This window comes from Capsella rubella, unplaced genomic scaffold, assembly GCF_000375325.1.
Source record: "Capsella rubella cultivar Monte Gargano unplaced genomic scaffold, Caprub1_0 scaffold_7, whole genome shotgun sequence".
Taxonomy (NCBI): Eukaryota; Viridiplantae; Streptophyta; class Magnoliopsida; order Brassicales; family Brassicaceae; genus Capsella; species Capsella rubella.
The window spans coordinates 886,509-909,368 of NW_006238917.1; the positions used below are offsets into that span (position 1 = coordinate 886,509).

The 22,860-nt window shown below is 33.2% G+C and overlaps 3 protein-coding genes across 3 annotated transcripts; 1 reads left to right on the top strand and 2 right to left on the bottom strand.

Moving 5' to 3' along the window:
- Window positions 1-485: 485 nt before the first annotated feature.
- Window positions 486-3,385, bottom strand: LOC17879735 (AP2-like ethylene-responsive transcription factor ANT). Its single transcript, XM_023778876.1, has 8 exons — window positions 2,861-3,385; window positions 2,141-2,693; window positions 1,956-2,038; window positions 1,803-1,811; window positions 1,589-1,677; window positions 1,373-1,497; window positions 1,215-1,291; window positions 486-1,124 (listed from the first exon to the last, which is right to left on the bottom strand). The coding sequence occupies exons 1-8, from the start codon at window positions 3,201-3,203 to the stop codon at window positions 706-708; spliced, it is 1,698 nt and encodes a 565-aa protein (XP_023634644.1). The 5' UTR covers window positions 3,204-3,385; the 3' UTR covers window positions 486-705.
- Window positions 3,386-14,773: 11,388 nt separating this feature from the next.
- LOC17880933 (growth-regulating factor 2) lies at window positions 14,774-17,251 on the top strand. The gene is made up of 4 exons (XM_006283430.2): window positions 14,774-15,383; window positions 15,472-15,684; window positions 16,012-16,360; window positions 16,441-17,251. The coding sequence occupies exons 1-4, from the start codon at window positions 14,966-14,968 to the stop codon at window positions 17,081-17,083; spliced, it is 1,623 nt and encodes a 540-aa protein (XP_006283492.1). The 5' UTR covers window positions 14,774-14,965; the 3' UTR covers window positions 17,084-17,251.
- Window positions 17,252-17,712: 461 nt separating this feature from the next.
- On the bottom strand, window positions 17,713-18,839 carry LOC17879520 (bZIP transcription factor RISBZ4). The gene has a single exon (XM_006286207.2). The coding sequence runs from the start codon at window positions 18,597-18,599 to the stop codon at window positions 17,865-17,867; it is 735 nt and encodes a 244-aa protein (XP_006286269.2). The 5' UTR covers window positions 18,600-18,839; the 3' UTR covers window positions 17,713-17,864.
- Window positions 18,840-22,860: the final 4,021 nt, after the last annotated feature.

Consider the following 22,860-nt stretch of genomic DNA (forward strand, 5'->3'; position numbering starts at 1 on the left):
GGAGAGAATTTAGAAATGAGGTGGTGAAGGTATGTTGGATTGTTGTGTGGGGGGTCGACGATGATATTTGGTCAATAAAGCATACCGCATTATTGGACAGACACATTTACATATTTTTACCACCCCCTTTCATCTTACTCTTATTATTATTTCCGTGTACTTAAAAGAACAATGTTGTATCCACCACAATAAACTAAAGTGACCAGAAACCTAATTATTAGATATGGGTCATTTCAACTCCCATGCACATTCTCTTTTACCTAGTTTCTTACCATATCCTTTATTAGAGATTATCGACATTCTAATCAATTGCCAAAAATATCAAACCCATCGTAATCTCATTACTTACATGTTCATGTTTCGTAAATTACCATATTAGTTCGCATTGTTTCGTGTGTTGTGCATCTTAATTTTGCTTATGTCATGAAAACTATATTATCTATCGAGTGTATAAATGTAAGTGTAACGAACTAGAAGCGAAGGTATAGCAAAGGAGATTTCATTTAAATAATATGTTATAGAGAGATTCATTCTATTTCACATGAATACTACCCAAAAGAAACATATACCGCTCCTAAGCACAATACTATTTATACCGATGAAACTAAACCGAATTGTAATTCAAACCGGGTAAAAACCGGAGATAAACCGAAACACTTGGCAACTACACCAAGAAAAAAACCAGAGTTAGTCATCTAGATTCAATCAAGAATCAGCCCAAGCAGCGAAGACCGGCATCTGAGGCAAAGTGAGAGCAACGGTCTTAAGCTCAGCATTAGGGTTTGAAGTCCAAGGATTCATGTTTCCGACAACGTTTGCTCCGAACATCTTCGGCCCAACTTGAGGCAACGCGAATATCGCCGGAAAATTCAATACTCTCTCGGGACTGCTCGCTTGCTTGTTAGAACCACCGTCCACAGCAGCGTTTAGAGCGGTTTCGTCATCATTGTTGCAGACGACGATGCTGTTGTTGTTCCTCCGAGCCAACTCTCCAGACAGAAGTGTGTTACTAGACATTATACGTTCAACATCGTACCTCGTGATGTCAAAGTTAGTCACAGCGTTTGTCCCACGGAACTTGATTGCTGCTACATCGTAGGCTTCTGCAGCTTCTTCTTGAGTTCCTGATAGTATTCAAAAAGCTTCCGTGAGACACAAGTAATTTTGAATATTGGAGTTTATCAATAAAAATGTTCAAGTCATGTATATATTACCAAAAGTTCCAAGATAGAGATCTTTGTTCCCAGCAACCCTACCAATCCGAGCTTGCCACCTCCCATGCTGGTGATGTCTATTGTAAGAAGCACACAAAGTCAATATTTTTTCAATGAACAAAATAAACTATAGCTTATATAAATGTAACATAAAGGACCTTGTGACTCCTCTGTAGATGGAAGCACCCCTAGAGAAACCACTGCTCTTCCTTCTCAAATGCGCAACATACTCTTGTCTAGTCATGTTCTTCATGTCATCAATCTCTTTCTGATAATTCTCCACCTTTAGAAATAACAAACAAACATATTATACATCAAAGTCAAAGTAGGGCGAAAAAAGAAATAAAAGGAGAATTAGGGAAAGAATGATATACAGAGAAATTGGTGTGAGTAGAGGGACCCCAGTACTTGAGTGCAGCAAGATCATATGCTCGAGCAGCTTTCTCCTCCATATCATAACCTCCTACAAAAAAAGAAGGTTGTAATCAAAAAACAAGAAACAAAAAGCAGTCAAAATCCATCATTATTTTCCCGAGAAATTTGAGGGGGAAAAATCATGAATCCATGAAGATTGAAGTGTGTACTTACCAAGATAAACTGAGATGAACATCATCAAATCATAATCACACATAGAGGAAAAAAAACAAACAAAACAAAAAAAAACTCAATGTCAGTATCTATAGAAAAATGTTTCCATCTTTAGCTTAAAGATAATAAAATAAAAGCACTAAATTAAAAGACCTTGTCTTCCTTTTCTGCTGTGGCCTTCTTTCTTGAAACTATTGTCCCATAGATGAGCTTCATATCTACCAGTCCATCTGTGTCTGTTTCACATGATTTAAAACCATAGGATATAATATGTAAATGAAAACATTACTAAACAAAAGTCAAAATACGATTATTATAAAATAAAATAAAATAAAAACCTTGTAACGCCTCGGTATTGAGAAGTTCGTTGTCCGAAAGTGTCGATAGATTTTCTATGAACAATCTGTTTCTGACCAACAACTACAACTTCGTCTTGTCCCCTCTTCTTCTTCGCAGCCGCCATTGTAGTCGTCTCGAACCCAACACTTGTCTCCACAAGAGCTTCAGAGATCTGGTGGTGGTTTTGGCTTTGGTGGTTTTGGTGGTGTTGGTTTTGGGTTTGGTGGTTATGGTGGTGAGAGCCAGTGATGCAACTTGACTGTGACCCAGGGCTCATGGATAAGCTCAGCGACTGTTGAAATTCCCCATATACCCCTACATTAAAAGACCCTCCATGCGTCAAACCAGGGTCATTCTCGTAGTTTCTTGTTTCTTCCTCATGGTGGTTTCTGGTTTGAGGGAAGCTAAAGAACTCTTGAAAGTTCGTAGCCGTGTTCGGCTCGTGATGAGTGGTGTTGTAGAATAAACTATCTAAGCTAAGATCCATGGCTTCTTTGTGACTTGTGTTGCTCTGATGGGTCCCAAAGAAATCCTCCATCTTTGGAGATGCATCTAAAAACCAAAAAAAAAAAACCAGAAAAAAAAAAAAATCCTTAAAACCAAACATGTTCCCATCAAACAAGACACAACTTCAAACACTTAAGTTAAAACAAAAGAGCATAACTTATAGTTTAAACCACTTCACATTACTAGTAGTAGTAAGTAAGTACTATACTAACCTTGATGATGAGTTGAGTGAGAAGATCTGTTGAGAGCTTCCATCAAGCAAAGAGAACCGTCAGATCTGAGTGGCATCACAGACATGTGAGAATAGATTTCACCAGTTGAGTTGTTAGATCCATAGCAAACACCATAGTTGTTGTTGTTACTGTTATCACCAACGACGAGTTGTGGAGGAACAGAAGAAGAAGAAGTTGCAGCCGAAGAAGTTGTAGATGAGTAAATGGCTTCTCCACCTCCTCTTCCTCCTCCCATTTTCATCATATTCGAAGCCAATGAGAACCCTAACAGATTAGTCGTATTGCTATGATTATTATCATCATTATCACAAAAAGACTTCATGTTTTTTTTTTGGTTTTCTTTTCTCTATAATGTAACTTCACGCTCTCTCTTTTCTTTTTTTTTTTGCTTATGTAATCTCTCTCGAAGTAGTAAGCTAAAACCCAATCATTGGATACACAACATATTTTTTCAAAGTTTTGGTGTTTTCTTTGTAACGGAAGAGAAGGAAGAAGCAAAGGAAGTGTGGGCTTAAAAGGATATATAGAAGTAGAGAAGGTTTTTTGAGAGGATATTATTATAAGAGATGAAGAGCAAAGCACAAATTTGCTGTTTGAATCCGTTGGGATCTGTGTTCTTATTGAGAAAGACGTTTCTTTACTTTTCTTTTATATATTTTAATTTTGTTATTTGTTTTTCGCTTTTAGCCCTACAAATTCCCCATCTTCCACATTATTATTATATTATTTTGTAAAGTCTTTGGAAACATTTCAAACTTTATGTATATGGCTCTGAGAGACGAGTTACATACTTACATTACAACTAATGACAGCAAAAACACACTTTGGTTACGAGTGGAAAATATTATTACATCTTCAAGCTAAGAGAACATTTCTTTTTTGTAAGATATAAAAGTTCTTGATCTCTTACAAAAAAAAAATAGCCTAAACAAATATAGTGAATAATTCAGTACATTAGTGGTTAATTGTGCATATTTAAATTCATCATTTAACGAGTTTTCTGTTTGTTTCTAACGTACATTAATTTTCCAACTGAGCACAGATTGTTTTTTTAATGTACTTATAGATATGTTTTACATAGGTCAATCTATTGCAATCATTCGTAACTTTTTCAGCTATCATTTTAACCCATAAAACTCATTAATTCAAGAATCTTTAGCATTCAAAGATCTTGGGTTTCAAAAATCAGAAATTTCGATATTCTTTAACTTAATTTTTAAAAATAAGCTAGAGTGGTTAAATTATAAAGACCACTGAAAAAAACCTACTACTAGATAATAAACCCATACGAGTTGGTACGGTGGTGGTAGGACACTCGAACGCACTCTCCAAACATTTTATAAAAACTGGATACCATTAAACTTTAACCTTGTGTATGACTCATTTATAAAATCAAAATATTAAACTAAAGAAAATACTTAAAAAGACCTCTTTCTTATCGTGAACTTACGTATCATTGTTTAATAAAATCAAAAAGGGAGATACGAATACGAGTCTATAATCCGACAAAGCTATTCAGAAGTTGATAAAAGAGCGAAGAAGAGTCCAAAATTTCTCATGACCGACCGTAGAAATTACGACGAAACTTTTGGTCACGGCTCTAAATGACCCGACATATATAGCTCTGTATCCTTTGAATTCATCTCTTTCATTTCGTTATCGTCCAAAATATCAAAAACCAAGTGGGTCGCGCTACTCGCTACTCGTATTTATATATTTTGATTTGCAATACATGTAACAACATTATTTGTGTACACGATGCTGTCTCTATATATGTGACATGTTTGTACCTTCCGCAGCAAATTATATTTATGTGGTGCTTATACTTTAACCGGTCGAAGGAGAATTTGTTTTGGGGGGGAAAATAAAAGGCACTAGATCCCAATGCACGACTAAATATGTATGGTTTACGATAAAATCAATATTGATATTCACTTGTTCTGATAGATTAGTTTAGAAATTTGCGAAAAAGCTATCTATACACGTAAACGTAATCTATTCGTATTTATATATATACATGTTAGGAATCAGACTTTTTTGTGAGAACTAACTAGATATGTTAAAGCTTTACGTACAGTAAAGCTCAAATATACGTAGGCCCTATGATGTCTGCCACAACCAGCTGTAATGTAGGATAAGACACCTCTACGGCGCCGTTTTGCTGAAGACACCACCCATCCATCTTTAATTACTTTGACTTTAAATATTTTGCAAAATTCTTTTTCTAAAATTGAACTAATCTTTTTAATAAAACTGATCAATATTAGTGTTGAAATATAGTAAATTTCAAGCCAGTCAAAAATTTTGAGGAACAAGAAAAACAAAATCTAATTTTGCAATTACTATCTTCCCACGCGACTATAACAAGAAAGACAAAGAAATTGAATGTGGGATCTAACTAAACTCATCCCTGCTGCATATTTTGCTTTCAATGTATAGTCGCCGGTCAAATACCTGCAAGCACGCAGCAGAGGGAATTTAAATATAAAAATTAACCAAAACCCAACAATCAAACTATAACATTCTTGTAAGAAACGTTAATTTTTTTACTAAGAAAAGTTTATATGGGTTAAGTCTGGTTTTACGTTGAAACATGTAGTTAATTATTGAATGCCAACCTATGTTTTTAAAAATAAAAAATGGTGAAATATTAGTGTGGGTAAAAGAAGGGTATTTGGAAAATTTGATCAAAGTTAAATATTCTCCTAATGATGAATTAAGCGGTGGTAACCTTTAAAAGCAAAGAACTTTTGTTTTGATGATTAAAGCATTAAAATTAAATATCCTTTAAATAAGCATATTAGGCTTGATTTTTTCCCCCACGAGGGATATCATATCATAACAAAACTTCCTTCGACTAGAAGGCAATACTGCATAATTGCCAAACTCTGTTATGCAAATTTTCGGCTGTTCTAATCATATATTACGTCTATTAAACTTACATGGTGTTCTTTCTTGGGTATGTTTTAATTTCACGGATAAAAAAAAAATCACTGTTTCTTGATAAGATTAAGTGTGTACATTAACATATTGTAGTCACCAAAATTATCGACCAAAAACAGCAATAATTTGATAGAAAAAAAAATGAAACAAAAGATTTGATTATATAAATTTTGCATGAAAGTGATCACGAGACAGATTTTCTCGTGAGAATGATTTGGTTGGAAGTAAAAAAAAAAAGAGAGGATAGTGGGAGCAGTTGTTTAGGAGGGAAAATCATATATGCACCGATGAGGTCCCTCTCTCGTTCCTTTGATTTTGGTAATCATTATATATTCCACCAAAAACATACATATACCATTTTTAATCTCCTGTTTTAGTTTCCCTTTTATTTATGTCTTTTCGAGAACAGTTTTTCTTTGTTTTTGTTTTTGCTTTATTTTGTTTTCCTGAATTAAAAAAAAAACTTGACAATTAGTCAAAACAACGACATAAACAAAAAAAAAAATGTCAACAACCGCCAAAATAGCAAAAGAGAACGCAAACGTGAAACGCGTTGATGAGATCTTTCATCACTCACAGGCGAAGCAGCTGTAGTCTGTAGATAGAGAGATATCTTTAGGTCAGATAGAGACCCCCGACTCGTTGGCTCCATGCTGACTATACGTTGTACTGATCTTTCTATCCCTACTCTATTTTCTTCTCTACAAACTTTAGATAGGAAATTTTGTAAGATTATTCCGGTTATGTTTCGGTTTAATCGGTCTTGAATAATTAAAATTAAAATTTATAACTTTACCGAGTACACATATACATCTTAGCTGTGTTGTACGATCTATAAAGATATCATCCTTATCTTGGATTGCCAAATCTCGTTAGAATTTGAATAAGATCAATATACATCAGTGTTTTATTGTACGGTCGTCAAAAAATATTCACGTGTTTATGTATATCGACCTCTTGTTCTCAATCAGGACTACACGAGATTATTCCTGAACACTGAACAAAAACTCAATATATATTTATCTTTTTTTAAAAAATAAAAATAAAAGAAAAACAGTTTATAAAATTCTAAATCAGAAGCTAATTTATCTTAAGTAAACCAAAGCAAAACCAAGGATCTTCTCTCTCACCCAATTTATTATGGTCCACATTTTGTTGTGTTTGGGGGGTACGGAGATATGAATAAACCAGTTTGATATAGTATCTATAATCAAGTGCAACATATAGAACTATCCATAAAAGCAGAAACATTTGGTTGGTAATGTCAGCGTATATGTATTAATGCCTTAATTCATTGAAATGAATAACTCCAATTATATATATATCGACATATTATATCACATGTGAGTAGTTATTGAAACTTAAAAACACACACACGTACAGAAAAAAAAATCTCTAAAAAGGATATAAATAAATATAAATATATAATAGTTTAGAAGTTAGGAATTAGGAGGAATAAGGACCACACTTAAAAATCACATAATTACCCGAACGAGACAGAAATGCAGGAGATTTTGCATGTATGGTGAAAGAGAAAGGAGAAACACAATAATAGACAAATCATTATATATATACATATAAATAAAAATCACAATAAATCTTAAAATTCATCAATATAAATAAAAATAATTACAAAACAAATACTCATAATTATTATGTACGTTAGAGAGAGAGAGAGGGAGAGAGATAATAACGTTGACGTTAGAGAGAGAAGGGTAGATTGGGGAAGTAAAGAGAGAGGTGTGTAAGTGTAAGAAGAAGAGAAGAGAGAATCCAACACGAAATCTAAAACTAGATTTTGCATGCAGAGAGAGAGAGAGAGAGAGAAGAGAGCAAATTCAACTGCCAATTACTCAGACAGCAGATTAGAGAGTGAAGACAGCGACCACTTATCAGAGCATGTCTCTCCTCTCTCCTCTCTCTCTCTCTTTTCTTTTCTTTCTTCTGCGATTCGCATGCTTGCAAATTTTTAAAAGAAAAAATAAAATAGCCCATTGGGCCTTTTTCTTAATGTAAATCATACAATTGATTTAACTCTCTCTCTCTTTTTGTTTTTATATCCTGTCTAATCTGATTTTGTTATTCAACTAGCTTTTCTTCTGTACAACACTAATCTCAAAACCTGTTAAGACTTTTTTTGTTTTAAGTGCTACTACTACTACTGGTGTGAAACCAATAATTAACCCATATGACGACGACAAAACATGAAACCATACGGAACATTCTAAGTAAATTTAAGCTTATAGTGTTTTCATTGACCTATACTTTGTATATATTGAAGATATAATAATTGTAGCTTCTTGTTAGATTAGTGTTTTGGAAGTTATTACTATTGTTTGGGGGATTAAAAAAAAAGAAATAGGTAGGTCTGAAATGTCATAGTCCAAGTAATCGAGGCCAATATGTCACGTCACATCTGAATCCTTATGTCATTCTCTCTTTATTCTGCATATCCATTAACCCCATGGATTGGATCCATCCATCCTTTGGCGTCATCTCCTATTATACTACTCACTCACTCACTCACTCACTCACTACACAATTTATTCCTACTAGTTTCATTCACATTGATTATATAACAAAAAACAAAAAAAACAAGAGTAATTTCTCTATAAAGCCACCTACGTATGCTATACATGCAAAAAGGTCATAGCTATTCCATCCCGTTGAAAAGCATTTTCTATTCTATTTTTATTTTTTTTTGTCTTCGTTGAAAAGAAAAAAACTCTGTAATCAGAGAGATTCTTGTTTTCTATACAAAAATATTTACTAGTTAGATATTCTTACGCAAAAATTGACAAAAAGGCACTGAGGATATGTAAAGCTAACGAAGTCGCTCTCCTTTGTCTAAAGGGTAACAATATTATTATTTTGTTAAAAGGAAAAAAAGATCCAACTAATGGAAGAAAAAGCCATGCAAAAGCAACAATATATTATTATGATCTTCAATTCTCTACACCAGTTTTCAAGATTTCTTTTTGTAGATCCAAGATTTAAACAATTTTACTAATTGACTTTTTCTTATAATCCATATATTTTAGGTCCTCTCGTCCTCATATGTTTTCCTAATTTTAGACACCAGTTGATGATGATACATAAAATACACGTTAAGAAAGATTTAGATATTTTTCATTCCTCAAAACCAGTTTGAAACTCCCAAGACTAAAACTATCACCTTTAACCAAAAACTTGTCGATCGTATTAAGATTTGTTTAATACTAGTAAACCAATCTACCTTGGATTTGAACCGCTAATTCATAGACTTTAGACCTCTTAAACTTGCTAGTTCTAAACCTTATGAATCGGTGTCTATAACATCTTCTTGGAAACAATAATTTGTTGGTTGGTTCGGGTTGTAAATAACAAAATATAAAATCATACTGAAAAAAAATAATGTAAAGAAGAAAACTCCAAAACCCTAATAAAATAGGAAGGTGCCTCTTTTACTGATACATGCCTCTCATGACCTCTGCAAGATCCTCCTTTGAATTGTCTTACAAATATATAATTTTTTTTTCTTTACACTGTATATTGGCTTTGGCTTTTCATGAAAAAAGCAATAAGAATGAGACCAAAGAGATGGCTTTGTGTCTGGTTTTACCCTTTATGTTTATTTAATTGTTATAAAAACAAAAGTAAAATAGCCAATAGTTTGAATTGGAATGTACTGAATATGACAGCCATCCAATATTTTTTAAAAATTTTTTTTTTTACATTCGGCGTTATTGATATATGAAAACAAATACAAAATTAATCAATATATTTTGTGATTTATGGTGGACAGGTTGGATCATTTGTTAAATTCTATCCACAAACAGACCTGGTCTTCATATTCTGCATCCCATATTTATGGTTCATATATATAGAAAGTTTTTTTTGCGTGTGGGGTTAAATATATTAATTACAAAGATGAATTTCCCTGTAAATTGTTGTAATTTTGAAAAAAAAATAGTTTCCATTCCTATTCCATAAATTAATTACAGGTGGCATCTTTTACCAAGTGCATCTTATTACTGTTATAAATAACGAAAATATTCAACGATCGTTTTGCAATTTCATCATATATATTTTGGTTTTGAGATAACGTCGAAAAGATGATAAAAACCCTGTTAGGCGCATTTACTAAAGCCCAATGTGGAATTTGGTCATGAAATATATTAGTACCCATTTATTTTATTGGGCCTTAATTTAAAAGACAGAGGCAGCCTTTACTGGATCTAGCTTCACGAGCTGTTAATATATTTGTTCGGAACCTTCGTATTGTTATTTTAGTAAGCCTCGAATTGATCTAATTCTCTCAAATATATATATATAATTATAACAAAATCTCTTATTAATACTATGACGTGAGTACGTGACTATAGATATTTCTTAATATCGTCGTGTTTTTTTCTTTCTTTTATCTTGTCGTGGATACTTGTCGAGTATGTGCATGAATAACGCTATCATCAATCATCACGAGTATAAACAAAATCAAAAATAAGAGAAAAAGAGAGCAATATACGTTGAATGTGTGCGAACCTTAGAGACACACTGGATGAAACTGAAATGGAGACCCATTTTAATACTATCTATTCGGTATATGTAAATTAAACAATAATGAGAGAATATGGCATGGAGCCCATGCTTTGATGTCTTATTGTGCTCCCATGTCTATTTCTCTACGAACCTTCCATTTCGATGTAAAGGTTTGTATTCGTTTTGATATCTCTTCTTTTCTTATAATTTGTTATTTTAAAGCAAAGAAACGAAAAAAAAAATGAAGTCGTTTTGAAAGATATGATTTGGACCCATGCATGTTTATTCTACTATATATGCTTCCTACCGACAAACACAAACTAAATTGCTTCGCCTTTATCACGCCAAGAATCGTTAGTTTAGGTGTCCTTTTTCATGTGTTAATTATAAACCCTCTACTATTTATCTGTGAGTTGAAGTTTGGAAAAATGTTTTTTAATTTCCATGATCGTGATCGTTTGCATACGAAAATTACGCGGATCTTGATGATAAGACAAATTTAAATGTTAATTGTTTAAGTCAAGTGAGATGTAAAAAGTACAACTTAACAGTATAATCCAGTCAGAATGTTGTTTCAAATTAAGTACGATTTAGTTAAGCACTCATCTAATCAGACTACAAATATTTGTAGTTTTATTAAAAATTGGTTACATCAGATCAAACAAAAACAAGCTAAACGAACTAACTAAATACCAGTATAAAATATATATTAGTAAAGTACATTGGTCTGTTGAAGTTGTATTAATTCAGATTCGTAAAAACGTGAGCTGTTTCCCTGTTATACAAAAGTACAATTCAAACAGAATTTTACTAGAAACCAAAAAGTACAATTCATATGACTAATTAAATAATATTACTACCTGAACCTATATATAAGGTTTGTTTTCTTTGCTATTTAAGTGACTACTAATGAGTTATTCGATGTGAAGGATTCAAATACATTATATGAACACTGGATTTGAAGAGTAATTTATTCATATATAATAAACCTAAAAAAAAACAGTTATCTGTTACATAAATGCAAATGTTAATCAGAATACCAGAATTAACTTTATAGACGTTGTATGTAAGCTAGGCGTATTTTATTTGAGGCCAATCAAAAAATTACTACATTTCCCTTAAACAAAATGTTGATTTCTACGACATATGGTATAGTATTACATTTATTATATAAATACTTAAAATTTTTTCAAAACTGAATAATATAACATTCGATATTTTTTTTTTAAAACAGTATTTATTTTGTCTAGGTATAAATGCACACGGCACACCTAATCAAAGAAAGAGATGAAATTAAATAAAAAAGATGAGTCCACCATACACATGCATAGTAGAGTAGCCGCATGAGCTTTTTAGGCTTTGACCCCAAAAACCAAAGTCTTTAAAAACGGATTTGACGACAAAACCATTTAGGTAGCTTCTTGTCTACATACTCTACTGCTAATCTAAAACCCTAAAAGAGTAATGAAAAGAAAGAACCTATCAATAATATAATACTCTCTCATCATCTTCTCACCTATCATGTCGACACTCTTCATGGGGTCCTTCGTCCTCCCCTCTCACGCCACCCAAAGTCCTTCTTTTTTCACCACATCTTACCCAAATTTACCTTTTTACCCACTCTCCTTGTTCCCAATGTTTTGTTTCTTTTTCTGGCTAATTATTACTACCAGCGAATTAGTGTATTGTAGTATTTCTCAATTGCTTTATAGGGAATCCAAAATATATTTTTTGTCAATCTGTACCCAATAATTGAAATATGTCAAAACTCTCAAAGAAAACATATATACCAATTTCAGTTTTGGCCGCAACTACTATACACAATTTCAATTTCGAATTAGGGTTTTCCCTGCTGTTATATTGGTGGCCGGTTCTTAATTTTTGCATGCGTTTTATAATTTGTATATTACACATTTACACGTTTTTAAAAATATTTTTCCTTAGCTAGAAGGGTTTTTCTAATATTTTATTTCATAAACTTAAATAAATAGTTCTGACAACACCACGCTCCTCCCTCCTCTGCTTACTATGATTTCCGATATTAGTTAATTAGTTAATAATTATATAAAAATATTTACTATTATTACTCTCACTGAAAACGAAACGCGTCCATATCGTCTTATATGTTTCTGCATAAGACAAAGATTTATTTCTTTTGAGTTTGTTATTACATCAATAATCATCTACTTAAGACATATCCAGAGCTTATTTTCTAGTAATATCGAATGATTAGTAAATGCGAGTACGTTTGCTACAGTGATTAAAAAAAATTAATTTTAAAGTGACGCGATTAAAGTATCGATGAATAAAGTAGTTATTCAAAATAATGACAAAAAGTTATCCTTCGATATTGTTTAGGTTTTTACGGGTGTGGTATAGTTGAATCATGTAACCGTAGAAAATAAAAATGTATACAGAATAGTGTAGCTTATATAACTGGTCATTACAGAAATCATATCCATAACCGTAAGTACATACTTGAACAATGAAAATCATAAACACATGTACTATGTGAAGCATATATTTTGGTCCATGAGACATATCACTGTTACTTTGTAGACCATCAAGAAGTGTAAAATATTCGGATACTTTATGATTTTAAAAAGTCTGCATCCGTTTCCCAAAAATGCCTTGGTTGCGTAAAATAATTGGTTTTATCATGTTTAGTTTTGTTTATTTATCATTGGTTTTGTAAGCCGAGGGGGATATAGGTCGTAACCTATGCGAAAGAGTAGACTAAGAAACGTACAAAAGGTAGCCCGCAAAAATTTATGTAAAACGATGTACTTAACTAACAACCATTCGATATTAAAAACTGTAAAATCTTTTTATAACCTTTCTACGATTAATAATCTCGTTAATAAACATTACAAAAACTGAAGTGAGTCAAAAGAAAACACGAGAGAAATTAGGGGCAGATCCAGCATAATATTTTAATGGATGCAAAATGTAGCTATAAAGAATCGAAGCAGCAATCACAAGCTATTAATGAATACAGTTTTAACCACTTTGCCATTACAACATTATTGTTTACTACTAAAATTTCTTTAATTTATACGTTACTGGGGGCAAATGCCACCACCATCCATCACCTAGGTCCGCCCCTGAGAGAAATCGTTGTACTTAATTTGGTCGATACAGGGCCATAGTATTAGCCTAGGTAACTAAATGACTTAATTTGAGTACTTAATTTTATTTACATCATCGATGCATGGACACCACTTGTGACTTTATGTGAGTTAGTATCTTTTTAGGACATTTACGCAAAAGCTTTAACTAACATATACGTTTCTTGTTGGATGGTATTGGTAGCGACGCTTACTAAAACAACTTCAATCCAGCAATATTAATGAGCAACGAAAGCAAAATCTACGTCCAAACAACTTTTTAGATTACGTTAAATTCATATGATAGGCGTTTGATGTAATATATACTCAAGATACATAGGATCAAGAATATAAGAAAAATGGCCCATCCAGTGTATTGCTATAACTTAAATCATCGGGGAGACGACCAAGAAGAGATGGTCCAAAAATATCATTGGAACCACGTGAATCTTGATAAATATTTGGTACTCCACTCAATACTATTATTTATTATCTGAATAGGACAATTCTATTATTTGTTTCCTATACTAAAAATCTCACTAAAAGCGTGACTGTATTTGTGTAATACATATACTGCAAAATCTCACTTAAAGTTTTCGTACCCTTTGTTTCCTTCTGCAAATTCTGGTTCAAAAAAGCTTTAACAAAAATCACAACGATTTTAAATTTATATCTCAATATGAATTAAGTGTTCTATTCAGAAGTAAATGTATTGCTTTGTTTAACCACAATGATCCTTATAAGTTATAATAATTCTCCACAGGGTTACAGCTAGTTTCACCTTTTTGTAACAACGTTGCAGCTAATTTTTTCCCAAAATGCAAACATATCACAAGAAAAGGAAATTAGTAAAAACTAAAAACAGTAACCTCGATAAAGAAATCGCCTACAATTTTGGAAATATCCCAATACTGCAAATAAAACACAAAGTAGCCTACGATTTTTTCTTTTCTTAATAGAGAAACTACGACCATTACACTTACTTAAATGGTTTAGCTTGGGACCATAATGTAATAATCAACGTCGATTAATACACATAATTAAATTACTTTTACTACTAAGTGTAAAGGAGGAACCAGTTGGAAGCTAAGTCTTGTGTTGTACCTTTAAAGCAAGAAAAGAAACTTTATAAAAAAAAACAAACAAACAAGAAGAATTAAAAAGCAAAATTAATAATGAAAAAAGCATGGATAAATATGTTGTAACATGTCCGAGATCCGGATTGTGTTTTTAGGTACACCATTCTTGTCTCCTCCCAAAGCTTCATCTCTCCTTTCCCAATTATTATTATTTCTTTAAAAAAATTCTCTTTCAAGAAAAAGAAAAAAAAAAAGATAAACAAGAAAAAACTAAAACTTACGCCTCGTTCTTCTCCCTCTGTCTCTCTCTCTCTCTCTCTCTCTCTCTTCTGAGCTTAGCTCTAGCTTTCTTCCTCCCATGGCAACTATCTCTCAAGTCATTATCTAACTTTTCCTTTTAGTTCCTTTTTTCTCTTCCTAAATCACTGCTTCTTCTTATGGATATTGGTGTTCATGTTCTTGGGTCGGTTACTAGTAATGAAAACGGTTCACCGGGTCAAAAAGAACTCAAGGGAACTAAACAAGACAGATCCGGTTTCAACGGTGATGATTACTTGCAACGAAGCTTGAAGCTAGCTAGAACAACTACTACTAGAGATCAGGAAGAAGAGAACTTGTCTTCATCTTTCTCAGCTGCTTACAGCAAAACGATGCCGTTTCACCAAGGCATTCCTCTGATAAGATCTGCTTCTCCTCTTTCCTCTGATTCTCGCCGGCAAGAACAAATGCTTAGCTTCTGTGATAAACCAGAAGCTCTTGATTTCAGTAAATATGTCGGTTTGGATAGTAACAGTAATAACAAGAGCTCTCCTCTCTCGCCGTTTCTTCCTCCACCTTCTTACATTAGAACCTCAGGTCCGATAATGTCTTTGTATTTGGTGCAAAAATCTCAAATTTTGGTTCTTTTTTCTAAATAGAAACATTTTTTAATTGTGGAATGCAGGAGGATATGGTTCTGGTGGAATGATGATGAACATGAGCATGCAAGGGAACTTCACAGGTGTTAAAGGTCCTTTCACATTGACTCAATGGGCTGAGTTAGAGCAACAAGCGTTGATCTATAAGTATATTACAGCCAATGTCCCTGTTCCTTCTAGTTTGCTCATCTCTATCAAGAAGTCTTTTTATCCTTATGGATCTTTGCCTCCTAGTTCTTGTAAGCTTCATTTCTTTTATACCGTTTCTAGTTCCACATACCTTGCCATTGATGATCATGTGCTTTGCCAAAGTTTTGGGAATTTGATCAAGTCTTTTGTGGTGTGGTTGCATAATCCAAGAATCAGTTTTTTAAAGTATTTGATGTCATTTGGTGCCAACTCCTTTATAACATTGCTATAAGGGTTTTAAAGATTTGTTGCCAATGGGGTGTGTTCTTAAATGGTCATTTGTGTTGAAAAGTCTATACAACATTGATTGCTTTTTAGTAGATTTTGTTTCAATGGTTTTAATGAGTATGTATGTATATCTCTGGCTTTGTGTGCAGTCGGATGGGGAACTTTCCATCTCGGTTTCGCAGGCGGTAACATGGATCCTGAACCAGGGAGATGTCGTAGAACAGATGGGAAGAAATGGCGGTGCTCAAGAGACGCTGTTCCTGATCAGAAATACTGCGAAAGACACATCAACAGAGGCCGTCATCGTTCAAGAAAGCCTGTGGAAGTCCAATCTGGCCAAACCGCCACTGCCACTGCAGCTTCCAAAGCGGTTACTACACCGCAACAGCCTGTGGTCGCTGGTAATAGTAACAAGAGCAATTCTCGTAGTAGTAACCGAAGCCTTGCCATTGGAGGTCAATATATCAATCCTTCTACAGAGTCTCTACCTAACAACAGGTGAGGAAACATATCTTTTGATACTTTCCATATTCGTCAGGTTTTTGTTCCTATCTCACTCACTGATTCTTGCGAAACAGAGTTCGAAATCCGCAAGGAGTTCCGATATATCCTTCCACAGTCAATTTGCAACCCAAGGAAGCTCCTGTTGTTCATCAGAAACAAAGAAACAACCGCAACCCTTTTGAGTTTGGACACATATCTTCTGATTCATTACTCAACCCCAATGCAAATACCGAAAGAACCTATGGATCATCGTACGTTGATTTCAGCAGCAATCAAGACAACCATACAGGGAACCACAATCACAATTCTTGGCCTGAAGAGGTGAAATCAGATTGGACACAGCTTTCCATGTCAATTCCAATCGCATCATCATCTCCTTCTTCCTCACACAACAACAATGCTCAAGACAAAACCACGCTCTCGCCTCTCAGGCTATCGCGCGAGTTTGATCTTTCGATTCAGACCGAGGAAACAACATTCGAGCCAGCTGCCAAAAAGGTGAATACTTGGATACCAATCTCATGGGGAAACTCCTTAGGAGGTCCTCTAGGTGAAGTACTAAACAGCACAACGAATAGCCCAACATTAGGATCTTCTCCTACAGGGGTTTTGCAAAAGTCTACATTTTGTTCACTCTCTAACAACAGCTCCGTGAGCAGCCCCATCGCTGAGAACAACAGAAACAGTGGTGACTATTTTCATTACACAACAACCTGAAAACTCGAAACTAGTCCTGACGCGGAAACAAAACAAAAAAAAAAGCTCTGTTTTTTCTCTTTCTCTTATGTTTCTCTGTTTTGTCTTCTAAGAGGAAATTAGAAAATCGTTGTTCTTCTGATTCTTTCTACGTTTCCGATTTCTCAATCTGGATTTGTTTGATTGTTACTTAATATAATCACAATCTTGATTCTAATTGTCCTACATCAAAAACAAGACCAAACTAGGGTTATCTTGCTCTTTCATGAAGAGAAGGTTTCAGCCTTTCAGGGTTAACATGCGCTTCAAATGAAACTAGACTTCAAGGTCCTAAAAGCATTGGGCTTTCTGATCCAAGAGTGTGTTTGGGCCGAAATCGATCTTTGTTAACCGTTTAATTAGACTTCGGTTAAGTACGATGATTTAATAATGTAATATACAAATCATTCTTTTTTTAATACAATTATGGGCCTTATGGGCTATGATGTCAATGCGCATAAAGCCTTTCCACTAAGTAATAATATATATCATTGTATTAATTTTATTTATTTATCATACACAAGACGAGTGGGAAAAAAAGAAATCTCTCTTTAATTTTTTTTCTCTTTATCTCATAAAGTTACAATATAGAAAGAAAAGAGAAAGTGGAAAATTAGAAAACTATCTCTTCCTAACGTTTCATTTCATATACATAGAGAGGTAGAGAGACATTGAGAGATTTTTTTTGGCTTCCATCTTTTTTTTTTTTTTTTTTTTCTGGTTATCGTTCTAAATTTTCTATATTAATAATTTTGTTTTCTCCTTAGAGATGCTGGTCGATGATCGAAGATGGGTGGTTTTGTTCAGTCATGATCATTCTCCGGTTATGAAGTTCCCACTGTTGCTGTTGTTGAAGTTGTCTAACGATCAAAACCCGACGCATCTCCGACAATCTCAGCCGGAGAATCTCTTGTTCCGTTACGAGCCGGTTATTGTCCGTATTCACTCGTTGGAGCTGGTGTAAAACTAACCGGAGCCGGTTCCCGAGCTCACGGTTTTCTAAATCGAGACGGTTTACTTGGTTTCTTAAGTTATCGATGTGACTCTGTTTACGCATTCTCGACCGTTTAGCTGATTCCCGGTTTGATTCCATCCTCTTCCTCTTCCGCTCGTCGGTCATCTCCGGTTGGGTTAATTTTTTCCGGTCATGATTCTGCTCTCCCGAACCGAAATTCGTGATGGCTGTCAATTGTTTGTGGTCCTCCGAGCCTGGTTCTTTTGCTAGACCGTCTGATTGGTTGGCGTCGTCAAATCCGGTACAAAATTCATCAGAACCGGTTTTCATGTTATGATTACCGGAATTAGTTCTGACGGAACCGGCGTCGGATTCACCATAACAAGGGGATGGTACGGCCGGTTCAGGTTCAAGAGACAAATGGTCCACGGAAAAGAGATCAGAGCAGTCCCATTCCCAAGAAGTGAACCCGGTTTGGAAACCCGAGAATTGATTAACCAAACCCGGTTCGGAGAATGAAAAGGCCGGTACAGTGGACAACATAATAAAAAAAATTCTAATATAGAGAGATGAGAGAAATTAGAAGGGGAAAAGGGAAGAATTGAATTGTTGGAGGTTCATATTTATAGACAAAACCAAGAAGAATCATTTTGCTCATTTTTGCAAATATACGATGTACGACCGTAGATTATACTGTATAAAACAGCTTTTGAGTCATGTTGCACTATGGTGGGGAAATTTTTATTTCTGTAGATTCAAACTTTTTTAAAAGCATGAAATATTTTGTGGGACACCATAGCTCTAACCCAAAAACAAATAAAAAAAATTTAACATTATTTGAAATTTCAATAACCAAATGTCTGTAATACCTTAGTGATGAAGAAAACATTCCACATTTCACACGTTTTATAAAGTGTATATATATTCAAGAATGAGATATTTTTCTTTATATTACCTAGAAAAAGTTTACCTTTCATATTGAAATAGAATAACTTCCTCTTGAATTGCTTTGTTATAAAATTTAACAAAAACAAAAATATAATTAAATTCATGATATTATATTTATACATTTCAGAAAACGTTCCACGTACGACCATTTGAGATCTTATTCAGTATTTTTTTCGTAAATATGTTTCTAAAAAGAAAATATGGAATGTGAACATATACTAGTTATGATATTGACAGCCACAATATAGTGATTCTGGTTCTTTGTTCTTGCTAAATAAATTTTGGTTCTTTATTTATGTTCACTGTTTAATTATCTTTCTTAAAGAAAAAGGAAAAAAAAAAATTCTTTATTTTATATTTGCCTTCTCAATTTCCTTTTCAACACGGGAACGACACACATTGGAGAGGAGAGGGACTAGAATCATCATTTCATCGGGGGGAAAAAGATAGAAGCGAGAGAGAGAGATGGAGTAAATTAATTAAAACCAAAAAAGAAAGAAAGAATCTAAGGAACACACTTTACAATTTAACTGAACCAAACTGATGCTTTGCATGGGAGATGAGGCCAATGCTTTTTGTAAAGAACCCTATAAGTTAACCTACGACCAAAAAAGTATATTACTTGCTTGCTACACGGAAACATTCATGCTACAAATTATTAATACGTCGACTCTTAAGTATATATAGCAAATTTAGACTTAGATGATTCAACAAAAATACTGATTAAAATCGAGGAAATAGTAATGAAAAAATGTGCTTGATGAGCTTTAAATCACACAAGCCTGAGGTTTCTAATAATATATATTCTTGTTAGCTTATATATGATCAGAAAAATAAAATGTGGAGCAACGGCCACATGCATTTCATACAAAATAAAGCAGAGAGGACAAAAGACGTATATATGATTTGTATACTTAGCTTATTAAATGGCCGAAGCTTTATAAATAGCCAGACTCATGTTTTGGTTCGGTCTCATGCATGTGAAATCAAACTTTAATGTCCAAAGAAAAAGCTTCACGTATTCGCTTTTTCTATGATCCCAATTTCATTTGATCGTAAATAAATCAATATTCCAACACATATATTTACATAGATATGATAGTACGTGAAATTTTTGCGCATCTTAAGTCTATTTATAAGCAAGTTTTAAAAATATAAATTAATGCGTAGTGTAGTAGACAAAAGTTTTCAAGTGGAGGGACCTATATTACTATTGTTAATCACCGAAAAAAGTCATATCGCAGACCGGTCGATGTGCCAAGAGCCAAGCTTGTGCAACCAGCTTTCATGGGCTTATATATGGCCAGTATACGCGTATATATGTACGTAATCGTTTACAATTAATTAAGTCAAGACAAAGTTATGTTCTATGATAATCATTTTATAAAATTCAATTCTATATATTGCGTACGTATAGCTTTTCTTATTCAGGTCGCTCAATTTTAAAATTTTGATACAACGAATTTTCTAAAGTGGAATTACAGACATCTTTATATCAAAAAGAAAATTAACGTCACTATTGTATCAAAGACTATGGAATACAAATACACGCATCATGGGAAATGAAAAAAGTTTATAAGACGGAAAGCACACAGTTACTTGAAAAAATGATGGCATAACTTTAGCTTGAATATTCGTTGAACCTTAAGTCCTTAACACGTAAATATATAATCAGATTATATTATATACATATTTAACCTTTTAGCTTTGCCCAACATAAGTAGACTAGAACTCACTACATTTCAAGTCTATATTGATGACATTTGTAATCCGATCTGTTAATTATTGTCAATAAGAAAAAAACTCTCTTTGACTAGAACATAAAAAGTGGTACAATATAAATCGAAAGACTTGGCATAATAATTAGTGTCGGCTGCTTTATTTGTTTAATTATATAATATTATTGAAGGAAATTCCGTTTGCAAAGAAAAAATAGTCCTCATAAGAAAAAATGTTATCCTCTAAAATTTTTTAGTGATATAATTTGCTTAAATAAACAAGAAAATTATCACAATAATACAAGATTTTGACAATATGACAGAAAAGAGTACGTATGTAATTCACCCATGTGACAGTGACTAATGTACGTAGAAGCATGAAAACAATACATTTTACCAAATGAAAAAAGAAGCATGAATACAATACAAACAACTAAATTAAAAATCCTTATCTAACTTTTTTTAACAACTTTAGAATTGCATTCATATCTCTTTTACATATATGTAGATATACGTACAATTAAAGGATCTTTATCTTAAAAAAAAAAAAAGGATCTTCATCTACAGTTTCTTAGATATAACCCATATAATGGTCATGCGAATCAATAAGAGAAAAAAATATTCTTTACCCTTATGCTAATTAACGAACTTCCCTTTGCTTGAGGAAACCTCTTATCAGTTTCGAATTCGTGTATATTATGGATCTTGTATATATGTATGCAGTATGCTCATTTTCTTATATATATGTCAATTACTTACTTAGCCGACGGCTACCGATTAGGTCATTAATTTTGAATCTTTAATTAAAGTCGACGAGGAAAACTTTAGTACAAAGTTGTATCTTTTATTATTTATATGACTTTTTATAGTAATTGTAATTTAAATGACGCATGTAAAGTTATTAATCACTCAAAAAAGGCCATAAAACGACAAATTACGTGAAATGGTAAAAACCTAACTGTGTCGCTAAATCATATTTGGCAATGGATGTTAACATGCAACACTCTTTCCCTTTAATTCTTCTTTACCAAAATCTGTCGTTTCTATGAAAGTGAGCTGCAAATGTTTTATGTTTATTGACTGATTAATAGGAAAAACGAAAATGAAAGAAGCTATGGATTGCAACAAATAAATAGAATGCTCTTTAAGATAATTTTCGCGAAATCTTTGGATGTACTGAACATATCAAGAAAATTATATACTAATTACTAATTAATTCAACAATTTAACCATATATTTTTCCTAAATTATGTTTCCATGTTTTTGTCGCCTTGTATTGTACGTTCGTCATAACACATATTGTTATGTTATGTGTGGTGTGTGTTTATATATGAGTAAATGGATAGCAATCCACTAATTATGGCTTTTAAGATGTATACTTTTTGTAATCTATATATATGTAATATGTTTGTGGTGGAGTGTTCGTTGAGATTTTTCGCGTGGCGTCATTTGGTACGTCATTAGGTTTCTCCAATTGTATAACTCCAAATATATATATTTCAATATATATGGAATGTATCGTGTGTGTACATGCAATCATGCATATATCATATATGTTTCAAATGTTTACGTGAGTGTAGCTTTTATGTTAACGAGTTTCGAAAGAAGAAAAAAAAAATGCTTTGCAACTTTAAAAATCGATGGATGCTCATGGTATAGACATTACATAGTGGTGGGATGCAATCATGCAAACATGATAGTTGTACTGTGGTGATATGAATCAATAATGATTTATCGTAAGTTTTGTGCGTATATATCTCTCTTTAGGTTTTTTTTCTTTTTGCAAACTATATACATCCATCATTGGCTGAACTGTGCATTGGCCATAGAAAAAAAACAAATATATTCTTTCAGGTTCTGAATTTTAGCTAATAGATTATTGTGTTTTTATTTTTTACGAATAAAGAAGATGGAACAAATGTGCAAATAAAGGAGATGGAACAAATGCGAAAAAAAAAAAAAAAAAAAAGAAACGGACCACCTGTGAAGTTCAAGGTCGTAATGGTGTTTCCTGATTTTCATTGGGCCTTTAAATTGGTGCATTTGGCCCAAAAGAAAGTCATTGGGCCTCACTTTAACGTATCAGGTTAACGTTTTTGAATTTTATTAATTTTTTTTTTGGGGGGGGGGGGGGGGGG